The 13,641-nt window shown below is 49.1% G+C and overlaps 1 protein-coding gene across 2 annotated transcripts in view; it reads right to left on the bottom strand.

Moving 5' to 3' along the window:
- The window catches only part of Ttll1 (tubulin tyrosine ligase like 1), a 32,838-nt gene that overhangs the window by 13,238 nt on the left and 5,959 nt on the right, over positions 1–13,641 (bottom strand). For both annotated transcript variants that reach the window (XM_031351089.1, XM_031351081.1), the window contains exons 2-8: positions 11,289–11,336; positions 10,239–10,355; positions 7,247–7,455; positions 5,794–5,974; positions 2,928–3,062; positions 2,218–2,326; positions 25–168 (exon numbers count right to left, since the gene is read on the bottom strand). In XM_031351089.1, coding sequence (XP_031206949.1) covers positions 25–168; positions 2,218–2,326; positions 2,928–3,062; positions 5,794–5,974; positions 7,247–7,455; positions 10,239–10,351 — 891 coding nt within the window. In that variant the 5' untranslated portion in view covers positions 10,352–10,355; positions 11,289–11,336. The remainder of the gene's footprint in view (positions 1–24; positions 169–2,217; positions 2,327–2,927; positions 3,063–5,793; positions 5,975–7,246; positions 7,456–10,238; positions 10,356–11,288; positions 11,337–13,641) is intronic.

The raw sequence follows: 13,641 nt of genomic DNA on the forward strand, positions 1-13,641 counted from the left end.
CCCCCCCCCCAACCTGTCACTCACCGCCACGGCCTTGAGAGACTGCACGATGATCCAGTGGATTTCATCAAACAGCTTGCTGGTCACCTCTCGGCCTCGGGTGCTCTCCAGGTAGAGACGCAGGTTGTTGACAGTCCACTTGCCACCGTGGATGTGGTTGTAGTCCTCCTGGTGAGGGAGGGCACACAGCCTTCAGGACACGGCCTGGAGGAACCCAGGCACTTGCCCCCAAGTGCCTCCTGGGTACGAACAGGTATTCCACCCCAAGACAGAGGGGACCCCTGCCCAGGGGGTCTGTGCCATCTACTACACACATTGTTACACATTCAACTTCCACTGGTCTCATAAGCGAATTATGTACACTCATCCCACACTGTGCAGTGCCACCTGGACGCTCACCTCTTCCCTCCCCAGAAGCTGCTCTAGGCAAATGCTTTTGGTCCTGGTGTTTCATCACAGCAATGGTAACCCTGACTAAGACAAATGTGTATGCTAATATTTCTAGCAGTTGAGAGGCTGAGGCAGGAGGATAGTCTAGTCTACTTAGCAAGATTCAATCTCAAAAAATAAAAATAAATAAAACAAAGACAGCTGGGCATTGTAACAACTCCTTTAATCCCAGCACTCTGGAGGCAGAGGCAGAGGCAGGCAGATCTCTATGAGTTCCAGGCCAGTCTGGTCTACACACACAGCAAGTTCTATGACAGCCAAGGTAAGACTTTATCTAAAAATCAAGAAAAACAAAACAAAATAAACAACCCAACTCAAAAGAAAAAGAAAAAACAAGAAAAACAAACAAATGAAATCCAACGATAACAACCAAAATATTAAAATGCCTCAATTTGTAATGTATAATTTTAAGGACTGACAGAAGAGAGAAAGGGATTTGAGGGGTTAAAATACTTCCAGCCAGACCCCACCTTGCACAGCAAGTGTGTCCCCTGGTTTCCAGTCATCTCAAAACGGTTCATCCCACCAGTCTGCAAGAGGCACAGGCTTGGCTGGCTCTGCTTCTCTGCCTCCTATGCCTCTTCCTCCCAGGCCTGCAACAACCAGGATCCAACCCCACTTGCTTATGAGCTCTCCCAGCACAGCACAGAGGCTTCTGGGACAGCCCACAGTCCCTGGCCACACTGATTCCTCTCACTAGGAGAAGGGGCAGCTTTACAGCGTTCAGCATAGCATCTGTTCGTTTTCTGGTTCTAATGTGGAATAGTGGAAAACTCTCCCACAAGGGTCAAGCTGTGGTTTCAAAAAAAGGAGTGCTTTGCCATTCAAAAGTGCTTCATGAGGCAACACACACACACACACTTTACACTAACAACGGGTTAGGTGAATTGAATACATTTTTGACCTCTACAGTATTTTCAACTTAAGATAGGTTTGGGGCTGGGAAAATGACTCAGCTGTTAAGAGCACCTGCTGCTCTTCCAGATGACCCAAGTTTGGATCCCAGCACCCATGTTGGGTGGCTCACAATCACCTGCAACATCAGTTCCAGTGAATCTGATGCCCTGTTCTGGCCTCTGTGGGCACCTATAAACTCATGACCTATGCTCACAGACACACATGTACACATTAAAATAATAATAATAATGATAACAACAACAACAACAACAACAAAGAGGTGTTTAAATGGCCTGTTGGAGCCACTCTGTAACTCTAGCTATTCAGACATTAAGGCAGAGAGAATCACAAATCAAGGCCTGGCTAGGTTACAGCATGAGTTCAGAGTTGGCCCAAGTAACTTAGTGAGATACCATCTCAAAACAGAAAGCAAGAGGCTCGGAGGCTTGGGCATACAGGTAAGTCAGTGGTAAAGGGTTTACCCAACATGCACCAGGCCCTAAAGCCAATTTCAGCACAACCACCAACAGAGAAAACAAGCTTATCAGGATGTCATCCATCTCAGCGAGGGCCCCTTCTTTTACCAAAAATGAAAAGCACTACGTTGATTTATCCACAGAAGCAGAAAGCCAGGGCTTGAACCCATACTCTTGTTTCTCTAAGCAAACCCACCTCCTCTACCCTAAGTAGGTATTTAGGTAATGTGCCTGGGACAGCCACCTCTGCTACTCTGAGTCTCTTCTGGGCCTTGGGCCACTGGGTTGTGGAATGGCTCTCCCAGAGCTAGCCTGGTCACCTCTTGCAAATAACCAAGAGAGAGAATCCCACAAAGCCAGGCACCCTCCTGACGCACAAAGAGGAGACACTCACCCCATGCTTCTGGATGGCTACGTTGGTAAGGTGGACAAACATGTTGTCGAGCTCACTGGTGCTCGGGGTGTACTTCACCGTGCAGAAGCGGCAGAACCCAAGCTTGTACCTGGGAGGGGAGGCACGCTGAGTCACGGGAGATGGAAAAGCAAATTTACCAGCTGCTGGGCAGCAGGCGCACATCTTTAATTCCAGCACGGAGGTGGGGCAGAAGCAGGCAGATCTTTGGGTGTGAGACCAGCCTGGTCTACAGAGTGAGTTCCAGGACAGCCAGGGCTACTCAGAGAAACCCTCTCTCAAAACAACAATAAAAAAACAAAACAAAACAAAACAAAAACCAAAAAAACAAAACAAAACAAAACAAAACTGAAAATATACCAGTCCACTCAACAGAAGAGTGGATGTTAGCTTCTAATGCTTTGGGTTTCACTACATAGCTCAGGCTAACCTTGAACTCTCAACCTTCTCATCTTTACCTCCCAAGTGTTGGGATTACAGGTATGCACATCACACCCCACTTGCTTCACATGTCCAAAAGAGCGGTCCTCTTATTTGTAAGATTTCTGGTCACATCTAGGCCAACTGCTCTTACACAGACGCCACCCGTCTGATACCCGCCCTGAGCCAGGCACTGTGAATCCCCCAGGTCGCTGAGTCATGAGTGACACCATTATGGAGTGAGCCCCATGGAAGCAGAGCGAGACCCTTACATGTAGCAGCGCAGTGGGCGGTAGGTAGACACCAGGACATAGAGACGAAGGTCAAACTTCCTCCCACCGATGAGCAACGGATTATTGATATAGACTGAGATCACGTATGCTTCTTTTGTGGACTGAGACACAAACCTACGCACGTCAGAAAAAGTCAAAATTAGATTGTAAAAGATACAGGATTAAAGACATAGCTTGTGAAGGAAAGAGGTGACAGCTTGCTGGCCGCTGGGATGGCTAGTTTCCTCCTTAAATTAATTATTTATTTAATGTGTGTAGGTGTTTTGTCTGGATGTATGTCTGGCCCCGACATGCAGGCAGTGCCCCTAAAGGAACTGAAAACTTGTAAGTTACCTTGTGGCTGGGAATCACACCTAGTTCTCTAGGAAAGCAGCCAGTGTTCTTCTTTTCAAATGTATTTATTTTTATTTTATGTGCATTGGTGTTTTGCCTGCATGCATGTTTGTGAGGGCCTCAGGTCTTGGAGCTACAGACTGTTGTAAGCTGCCATGTGGGTGCTGGGATTTGAACCCAGGCCCTTTGGAAGAAGAGTCAATTGCTCTTGACTGTTGAGCCATCTCTCCAACTCCCTCCCCCCTCCCCCCATTAGCCTTAATCATTAAATTCACACAGCCTAGAGTCATCTGGGAAGAGTCTCACTGAGGCAATCTCTACATTGGGTTGACTTGTGGGCATATCTGTGGGGAATGTCTTTTTGTCTGTACACCATGTGCAGGCAGTGCCCAGGGAGGTCAGAAGAGTTATTAGATGCCCTGGAACTAGAGTTATTTGCATACAGTTGTTAGCCTTATCGGTTCTGGGAACTGAATCCAGGTCCTCTGAAAGAACAGCAAGTTCTCTTAACCGCTGAGTCATCTCTCCAGCCCCCTATGGGGGACACTCAAAATTATGTGAAAAGACAGCCTACTGTGAGCGGTACCATTCCCTACGCCAGGGATCCTGGAGAAAGCTATTGAATACAAGTAAGCAAGAGGGCAGGTACATACTAATCCTCTCTGCTCTTGACTATAGACGTGGACGTGATGGAGATAGATGTTTCAAGATCCTGCCTCCTTCGCTTCCCTGCGGTGGACTGTAACCCGGAATTGAGTTAAAATCAACCCCTTCTTCTAGGAGTTGCTTTTTTTTGTCAGTGTGTTTTATATCTCAGCAACAGAAATCAAACTAAGACAGCCACTAAAATTAGACATCCGTACAGAGCTGAGGGTAGTGATGGTCTCCTTGCCATTCACCCAGAGGAGCTGAGAATCATTACAGGAAAACCCCTACAGAGTGATGCTTAAAGCAGCATCAGCCACGGCTGCCAGGACGCGCCAGCAATCAGGGTGGCCCTCAGTCGGTGAGTGGGTAAACTATCAGATGACGGAGCTATTTATTCAGCGACAGAAGGAAGCGAGTGAATAAGCCAGATGACATGCTGTATGCCAAGCACTTAGGGAGGCCCTTAAAAACACACAGCTAAGTGACAGCAGACAATCTAAAAAGGCCCCACTGTGTGATTCTAGCCAGATGACATTCTGAAAAGGGGAAAACTAGGCAGGTGGTAAAAAGACCAACTGTTGCTAGAGGATGGACCGGAAGAAGTGGGGTTGGGGGGGGCAACGCGTGAACAGAGGACATCAGCCCAGTGAAGCTGCTTTGTATGAGCCTGTGGGGTGTAGACACCATCAGTGTCCAAGTCACAGAACAACCGAACCAAGAGTGTGCCCTGATAGAGACGATAAACTGTGCAAGTGTGGGCATGCGCACACATGCAAATAATAAAAAAATAAAAACAAAAGAATTTGTTGATAAAGCTACAAGTAATTGGTAACAAGCCCCCAGCCTTCCTCTTTCTCTCTCTCTCTCTCTCTAAAAGATTTATTTATTTATTTTATGTATATGAGTACACTGTCACTGTTTTCAGACACACCAGAAGAGAGACATCAGATCCCATACATAACAGAAGGTTGTGAGTCACCATGTGGTTGCTGGGAATTGAACTCAGGACCTCTGGAAGAGAGGAAGTCCATGCTCTTAACTGCTGAGCCTTCTCTCTAGCCTGCCCCCGTCTCTCTCAAAGTGGGACTGGGGGTGACAAGGGAGCCATGGGGGATATCTCAGTTAGAAGCCACGCATGGCATTGCAGGATGGCCCCTGGGAACCCAGCCAAGAAGGATCCTGGGACAAAGTATAATTGGATTAAAACGCTCTATACAAGAAGAAGCTCTATAGTCTGGCCACTTCTGAAGGTACGTCATCACTTCCGTGAAAGGATCATACCGAGGCCTTGCTGGGGGGGGGGGGGGGGGGGGCTGCCAAGCGGCTAAGGACTCTTCAGAGGCAGAAGGAAACTGGTAACACAGGGGAACTCCACCTGCCAATCAACCTGTGGTCCACTCAGGGGCCTCCCCTCCTCCCCCAGCCCCGCCACCCACCACAGGCCACTCCTACTCTCCCCAGGCTTCACCCTGGTGACCTGTCCTATCAGGTGCTGCCAGTGTTCTCAGATCCCTCAGGGCTCATCAGCAGACACAGAATGAGAGCCCCCCCTGCCCCCACCCCAGCTCTGACACAGGTGCCTCACTGCCACACCTGTGCCTGCCTCGAGCAGCTTGGGAACCAAATGGCCTGCTTGCTAAGCCACTGCTCAGGACCTGTACCACGTGCCTCATGGCTTACCACGGGAAACCTGTGGTTAATTATATGTCTTCAGCCATAAGAGCCCTGCTAGGGTGCCACCTAACCAGTACAAGGCTGGAACAGCGGGCGGGGCATGCCCCGCCCGTGACCAAGGCTACAGGATGACAGGATGCAGCTAACCACCACCTGACATGCAGTTCAAGGGGGCGGTGCCTCAACTCACGAGGACGTCTTGCTGTCCCTGGACCACTTTTTGATCTGCGAAAGCTTATTGATGAGGAAGATGCCTTTTCCCTGGGCTTTGCCGCATGGCTTCATGATCCAGGTGCTGGATGGGCTCTTCCGGAACTCTTCCACAAACAGGTTGTAGTCAGCGGGGAGCATGTAGGTGACCGGGACGAAGTCTGAAGTAAAGACACCCATTGCCAATAAGTGGCTGCCCACCTGGGGCCGGGGGCAGGAAAACATCACCATGGTTCAGGGCTCATCAGCACACTGTCCCCTCAACCCTGAACCTACACCACAGGACTCCTGAAATCAAGAAGGACCCTGTTGAGCTGTGTGCACAGAACTCTGCAGACGTACATCATCTAAACCCTGAGTAAGCTGTCTGCTAGGCACCTATCATTCCCACTTAGCAGATGGGGAAACTGAGGCCAGAGAAGTCGGTGATGAAATTCTGCTCAGGATATGGAAAGATGGCTCAGTAATTAAGAACACTTGGCTCCTCTTGCTTGGGACCCAGTTTCTAGTCCCAGCACCTATGCTGTAGCTCACAGCCATCTGACTCCAGTTCCAGGCGACCCAACGCCCTCTTCTGGTCTCCCTGGGTACTGCATACAGGTGGTAACAGACAGACATTCGGATAAAACAGCCATACACATAAAATAAAAATAAAGTCTTAAAACCCAGAAAAAACAAAAAGCCCCTTTTCATTCTCCTCTGGTATGGGATCCTGAACCACCAAGCACATTGTTTTGATCCCTAGGTATACCAGGGACACACACGATCCCTGAGTGTGGCACAGGAGAGTGGTGGCACTGGGCACACCTCTGTCCATTCTAAGTTTCTCTTTCAACGACTGCATAGTATCGGAGACTCAGAGTCTGAACCAAGCTGAGCCCTGCCCACCTGGAGACGTAAGAGACAAAGCAGACAGCCACAGAACCTGCCCCAACCCACTCACCCAGCAAAGCCAGCCACCAATCCCTCAGAGCTCATGAAATGATTAACTCAATCACTGTCAATCAGCTGGCTGGTTTTTGTCAACTTGACACAAACCTAGACATGTCTGGGAAGAACAAATCTGAAGAAAATGCATCGATCAGATTGGCCAGGAGGCAAGTCTGTAGGGCGTTTTCTTGATTGATGATTGACATGAAAAGGCTCCGCCCACTGTGGGCAGGGCCACTCCTGGGCAAGTGGTCCTGAACCATATAAGAAAGCAGGCTGAAGCCTGACCTCATGGTGCCTGTCTTTAATCTCAGCATTTGAGAGGCAGAGGCGGGCAGATCTCTGAGAGCTGGAAGCCAGCCAGGTCTATACAGTGAGTTCTAGGATAGCCAGGGCTACACAAAGAAACCCTCAATAGGACACCCAGCTCTGACTTAGGACAGGGAGAAGTGGGGGAGAGGGGAGGAAGGGGGTACAGAGGGGTGGAGGGGGAAGGCACCCACCCAGATAGAGGTATTTTCCATTCTCGTCTTTCTCCGCTAGGGGACTTCCTTCCTTCTCTAGCTCCTTCCTGTATCTCTTGATGTTCTTCACCATCAGGTCCTTGCGGGTCAGCTCGTAGTGGTTGGGGAAATGGTTGACGATCTGGTCATCTGACAGCCGGTACCCAGTTTCTACGCTGAACACGTTGCGAATGGTCTGTACACTCATCCTGAAACAGAGGCACAGAAGGAACTGGGGCTCGAGGCCGTGTCTGAACGAACGCCTGTTCACAGCCCTGCCAGTCTCCCCGGAGCCCTTACTGGTTACCACTGTACTCCATGGCTGCAATATGTTTTGTGCACTCGGGGTTGATGGGCTATGGCCAGGCTGAAGGACAGGATGGCTTTGACACTTGCATGGGGTCCCAAGTAAAGCCCATTCACTGCTCACTGATGCCATGCTCGTGGATGCACGTGCTGTGTGCCTGAAGATCTGGAGAGGCACTGGACCCGCTGGGACTGGAGTTTTGGGTAGTTGTGAGCAGCCATGTGGGTGCTGGGAATCCAACCTAGGTTCTCTGGAAGAGCTCTGGGGCCACAGTTCCAAGCCCGTCAGGCTGATTGTTAACACAGCTGACAGACAAGGTTGGGCAGTCCCTCCCAGAAGCTAACGTACTCAAATTCAGAACAAGCATCTAGACATGAATATCAACGTGGTAACATGAGGCCCCAAGTCAGCCAGCAAATCTTATTCTTGGGCTCTCACAGAGAAGGCCCAAGAGGAGAGACAGGCGATTCTACCTTTTTTGTTTTCTTTGTTTTTGTTTTTGTTTTTTTTCCAAGTCGGAAAGTAGCCCTTGTTGTCCTAGAAATCCCTCTGTAGACCAAGCTGGCCTCGAACTCACAGAGATCTGCCTGCCTGTGCCTCCTAAGCACTGGGATTAAAGGTGTGCACTACTACTGTCCAGCTTGGATTCATTCTTATTTTATTATTTTTTGTACTGGTGGGGACTGAACCCTGGGAATTATACATTCCAGACAAGCGTCCTGCCACTGAGCTCCAAGCCCGGCCTAAAAACGGGTGCTTTCCTTTCCTTTCCTTTCCTTGCCCAAAATATTTCCATTTAACGTTTTCTAGCAGCTAAGGGCTCCTCTTTATTTAATTTTTAAAATGTTTAAGTATACTTGTATATTTGTACATATGGAGGTGCGTGGGCGGGCACTCATGTGAAAATCACGAGGGCCTGGGTTCGGGTCCTCAGCACCCACATAAAAGCCAGGTGTGGTCCCTGCAGTGGGCTGAATAGTTCAGACAGTCTGGTGGAATCTGTGAGCTCCAGTTTCAGTGAGAGACTGTGTCTCAAAAGCTAAGGTGGAGAGCGATAGAGAAAGACACCTCATACTAATTTATGGCCGCCACATGCACTCTCACAGACATATGGAAACCTGAACAGAGATACTGGAGATACACATGAACACACATACATATGTACATACACATACACACACACACACACACACACACACAAATGCACACACACACACACACACACACACACACACACACGCACACATGCACACGCATACATATGTACATACATACACACGCACACACACGTGCGCACACGCACGCACACACGCACACACACACGCATACATATGTACATACACACACATACAAATGCACACACATGTGCGCACATGCACACACACGCGCATACATATGTACATACATACATACACACACATACACACACATGCACATACGTGTGCACACACGCATACATATGTACATACACACATACACACACACGCACGCACACACGCACACGCATACATATGTACATACATACACACACGCACACCAGGCAACATGACGTATACCTTTAATTCCAGGAGCTGCATAGTGAGACCCTGTCTTTTGAAAAAGCTCTAAAGTGCTTTGTGGTAGTACACACCTGTGACGGAACTGGATGAGCCCAGAAGTTGAATGTAAGGCTGGGCAAAATAGTTAAGATCCCTAACGCCTTCTCCCCAAAAGGTAAGATGAGAAGAGCTCCAGAGCACCCCTTACCTGAACAAGGCAGGCACTCGGCGCCCTCCACTGGCACTGTGGGTCTAATGAATGGCCTGTCCCCTGCCAGCCCCACCTCAAGTCACTGCTCAGTCCAGCCCTCCTCTCGGGGCTCAGGGCTGCTGAGGGCCTCCCTTTCCTAGCCCTGTAACAAAGCACGGTGACCATGGCGATTTATAAAAGGAAGCACTCAAGGGTCCCAGAAGGTTGGAGAAGATGACCATCGTGGCAGATGGCACTGCAGCAGGTGAGCAGGCAGGCATGATGCTGGAGCAGGAGCTCAGAGATCGAATCTGATTCACAAGCATGAGAGAGAGAGACAGAGAGGCAGCGAGAACGAGCCAACTGGACTCTGGTTTTCGCCACACCAGCCAAAGAGCAAGAAACAAAGACACCAGACAGTTGGCCAAGAGAAAAATGAAGACCTAGCAAAGGCCTAAATGAAGTGGTTCAAAGTTTAGGACAAGCCAAATAACCTGGTTCTGCCCGACAAAGCTTCAGGTGACAAACTGTGAGGAAGCTCCTAGCCACAAGCTTCTTCCATCACCCTGGCTTTTAGAGACTGACTTGTCACCTGTGCCTGGCCTGGCCAACCCTTCGGAAGCTCCTTAGTTAACTGGTTCCAAGCACTGAGCTCAGGTTATTCTTATATTTAAAATTTTTACTTATTTTATATATGTGTGAGTACATTGTTGCTGTCTTCAGACACACCAGAAGAGGGCATGGGATCCCATTACCATTGGTTGTGAGCCACCACGTGGTTGCTGGGAAATTGAACTCAGGACCTCTGGAAGAGTAGTCGGTGCTCTTAACCGCTGAGCCATCTCTCCAGCCCTGAACTCAGGTTATTTACACAGAGACACAAAAGGTGGCAATACCTTAACAGGTTCAAACTGACGACATATTTGGAAGACACAAAGCACAACTTTGTACTCTCACCAGTAAAAATTCCAGTCTTCATTTTCTGTCACTTGGATCCACCCTCTCTTCTCGAAGTTGTTGATTAGTACCGACTTCTCAATGTCAGTGACCCACTTCACCCTTCCCGCCATGATCCTGGAAGAGACCCATGTCTTTACACTCGGGAACTTCACCATCGACCAACACCACCCCCAAACCGAGGGGATCCCCTAATCACCATGCAAAGTAAACATACACCCACCCTCTGCCCCACAATTGCTGGTAATGTCTAAAGGTGTCGGCAGGTCACCATGTGTGGGGAAAGAAGAGACACTTCAGGCATCTAGTATGGGGGATCAGGGACACTGGTCAACACTCCACATGCAGACAGGCCTCCAGCATTCCATAAATGCCCAGCCTCTATGGCAACCAATGATAAACGGGTTAGTAACAGTCACCCACGAGCATCCAATGGCACCTGTATCAGGAACCAGAGGAGAGGCACGAGGGCTAAAAGAACAGAAGGGGCTCTGTTCAGAGCAGGTGGGGAAGGATGTTCGGAGAAGTAGACCCTTGAACTGACCTCTGATCAAGTTGCAATCATTTGCACACCCTGGCCTGGGCATCTTCATCCCTGTCCAGCATTGCCTGTCTGCTTGCCTCTCCTTTATCTCTCTCATTCTTTCTGTTTATTTGGTTGGTTTGGTTTCTTTTTAGGACACAGTCTCTCGGTGTAGACTTGGCTGTCCTAGAACTCACTCTGTAGACCAGGCTGGTCTTGAACTCATAGAGATCTACCAGCCTCTGTCTCCCAAGTGCTGGGATTAAAGGTGTGTGCCACCACTACTGCCTGGCTACCAATCTCGTTCTAATTGTGCTCTTAAAAAAGCATTGTAAAGTTTTATTTATTTTTACTTTGTATGTATGGGCATGACCACTTGCAGAATGCCAGGTGCCTGTAGATGTGACACGCCTGTCCTCATCCTGCTGAGAAGGAAGGGAGCCTGAGCCTAGGCTGACCACCCATTTCTCCTCCTCATAGCCACACATTCTCTGTCCCCCACCCGCCATGAGAATGTTAGCACTTACCATAGGTCCTTCCGCAGCTCCTGGAGTGCCCAGAGTCTCTCAGCGTCACTGACAAAAACACAAGCAACACAGAACTTACAAGTGACACAATTTTGGAGCAAACCTTGGCCAGCTAAATAGACACCATCCAGGGATCCCATCTTAGTTACCAAATGTGCACAGAGTAGGCTCTTAAATCATAAGGTTTTTGCAGTAGCCAGTCATAGTAGGCCACAGTCCTCCTAACACATAGAGGGCAGAGGCAGGAAGACTCTATAAGTTTGAGGTTAACCTGGTCTCTGTCAGGTCCAGGCCAGCCTGGGCTGTAGAGAAATATAGCCAGATGCCTTCAAACCTAGTATTCAAGAAGCAGAGGCAGATGGGACATAATGAGTTTGAGGCTGGCCTGGTCTACAGAGTGAATTCCAGGACAGCCAGGCCTATTCAGTGAGACCCTATCTCAACAAAACAAAAACAAAAAAGAAAGAACCTCCGTGATCACTGTCCATACATATGCCCATACACCCACAGAGGCACACATGCACAAATAATAAAAACAAATTCTTAAAACTTAACCAAGCCAAAGCCATTTAAGGTGACCAACCTCAGCCAGTCAGTGTACTAAGCGCTCACAGACGATAACACGCTACCTACCTGCCCCAGATGACTGGGTACCGCCTTCCCAAGAGAGAGAACAAGATTTCCCGTGGCCACTCACAGCCTAGCTTTTACTCTACCCGATCGGCAATGACAGTCACTTGGCACAGCAGAAAGCTGACTGCAATGGCCCAGTCCCAGAGACCATGACAGATACATAGGACAACCTGCCTTAACAACACAGTGACAACGAGATGGCTCAACAGTTAAGAGCACTGGCTGCTCTTCCAGAGGTCTTGAGTTCAATTCCTAGCATCCACACGGTGGCTCCTGACCATCTACAAAGGGATCGGATGCCCTCTTCTGTTTGCAGGTGTACATGCAGATGGAATACTCACACATTAAAAAAAAAAATACATAAACACATTTTAAATTAAACAATAAAAAATACAATGCTGTGACAAAGCTTAGGTGTGACCCTGAAGGGGGACCAATCATGTATCAGCTGTGTCCCAGAGGACCCCCCACCCCCAGTCCATACAGGACTCTCCGTAGCTTCGTAGCTCTGCTGGACAAACACACAGGCCTGATGGCTGTCCCATTGTGGCCCAGCTGGTTCTTGGACATCTGCATCAGGTGAAGCTAATGGTGCCAATGGTAAAAGCAGAAGTCTGCTCAGGACCCGCAAGGTCAGCCTGGCCCTACCTGAGCCACCAGCTCTTATCTAGGCCACCAATTACCTATGCTACCACCTCGGAGCCCTGTCTCCCATCAGCCCTCACTCCTCCCTCTCCAGCTCCTACCTCCTTCCATCCCCCGTCCACCAAACTGAATGTCTAGAGCCTGTGTTCTTCCCATGGATCTGGCCCCTTCTCAAATGTCCACTCCCAACAGTAGCTTTTCCTGACAGCCCAGCTTCAATTCTCCAGACAGTGCCTCAGACACTTTACAGCAGTCCCCCGCTGTCCACAGAGGATGCACTCCAAGACCCTGCTTGATGCCTGAAATTCTACATCAACTGTGTCTCTTTCCATCCGTTCGAGCCTGTACGTCTCCACTTAAGGAAAGCTCTTTTCAAACAGCCAGGATTGCCACTCCTGCACTTTGGGACCCACTATGGGTAAAAACACTGTGAGAGCTCAGAACAAAGAAGAATCACTGTTTCAGGCAGGACAAGGCAGCTCGAGGTTAATACTTCGGAAAAGTAATCACAAGGATGGACCACTTAGAACTTAGTAATCATTTATTTCTTGGGGCTGGAGAGATGCTCAGTGGTTAGAGCACTGGAAGCTCTTGTACCTACCCTGCAGCGCAAAACTGCAACTCTGCATCAGAGAATCTGACCCTGTTCGCCCCCGTCAGCACATGCTGCACAGCCACATGTAAGCAAAAACACCCATTATTTTTAAAAGAACTGTTTATTTCTAGAATCTTCTCAACTGAAGTCATGGAAGGTGAAACCATGTCTACGGGGAGTTACTATTATTTTCTCTATGGCAAGCGTGCTGTATGCTGGCTTAGTCTGCCTCTTACTCATGGTGCAGCTGGCCCATGGGCCATTACAGGCATCATAGCATCCCATGGAACTAGTCAAAAAAAAAAATGGCCCTTTGAGATTGGGGTGTGGCTGATTGGTAGAGCACTTGCCTGGCTTACGGGAGGCCCTGGGATTCATCCCCAGCACAAGTAAAGAAAAGGGAAAAGGAAAGCCAGGGAGGAAGGGAGGAAGGGAGGAAGGGAGGAAGGGAGGAAGGGAGGAAGGGAGGAAGGGAGGAAG

This window comes from Mastomys coucha, unplaced genomic scaffold, assembly GCF_008632895.1.
Source record: "Mastomys coucha isolate ucsf_1 unplaced genomic scaffold, UCSF_Mcou_1 pScaffold11, whole genome shotgun sequence".
Lineage (NCBI taxonomy): Eukaryota > Metazoa > Chordata > Mammalia > Rodentia > Muridae > Mastomys > Mastomys coucha.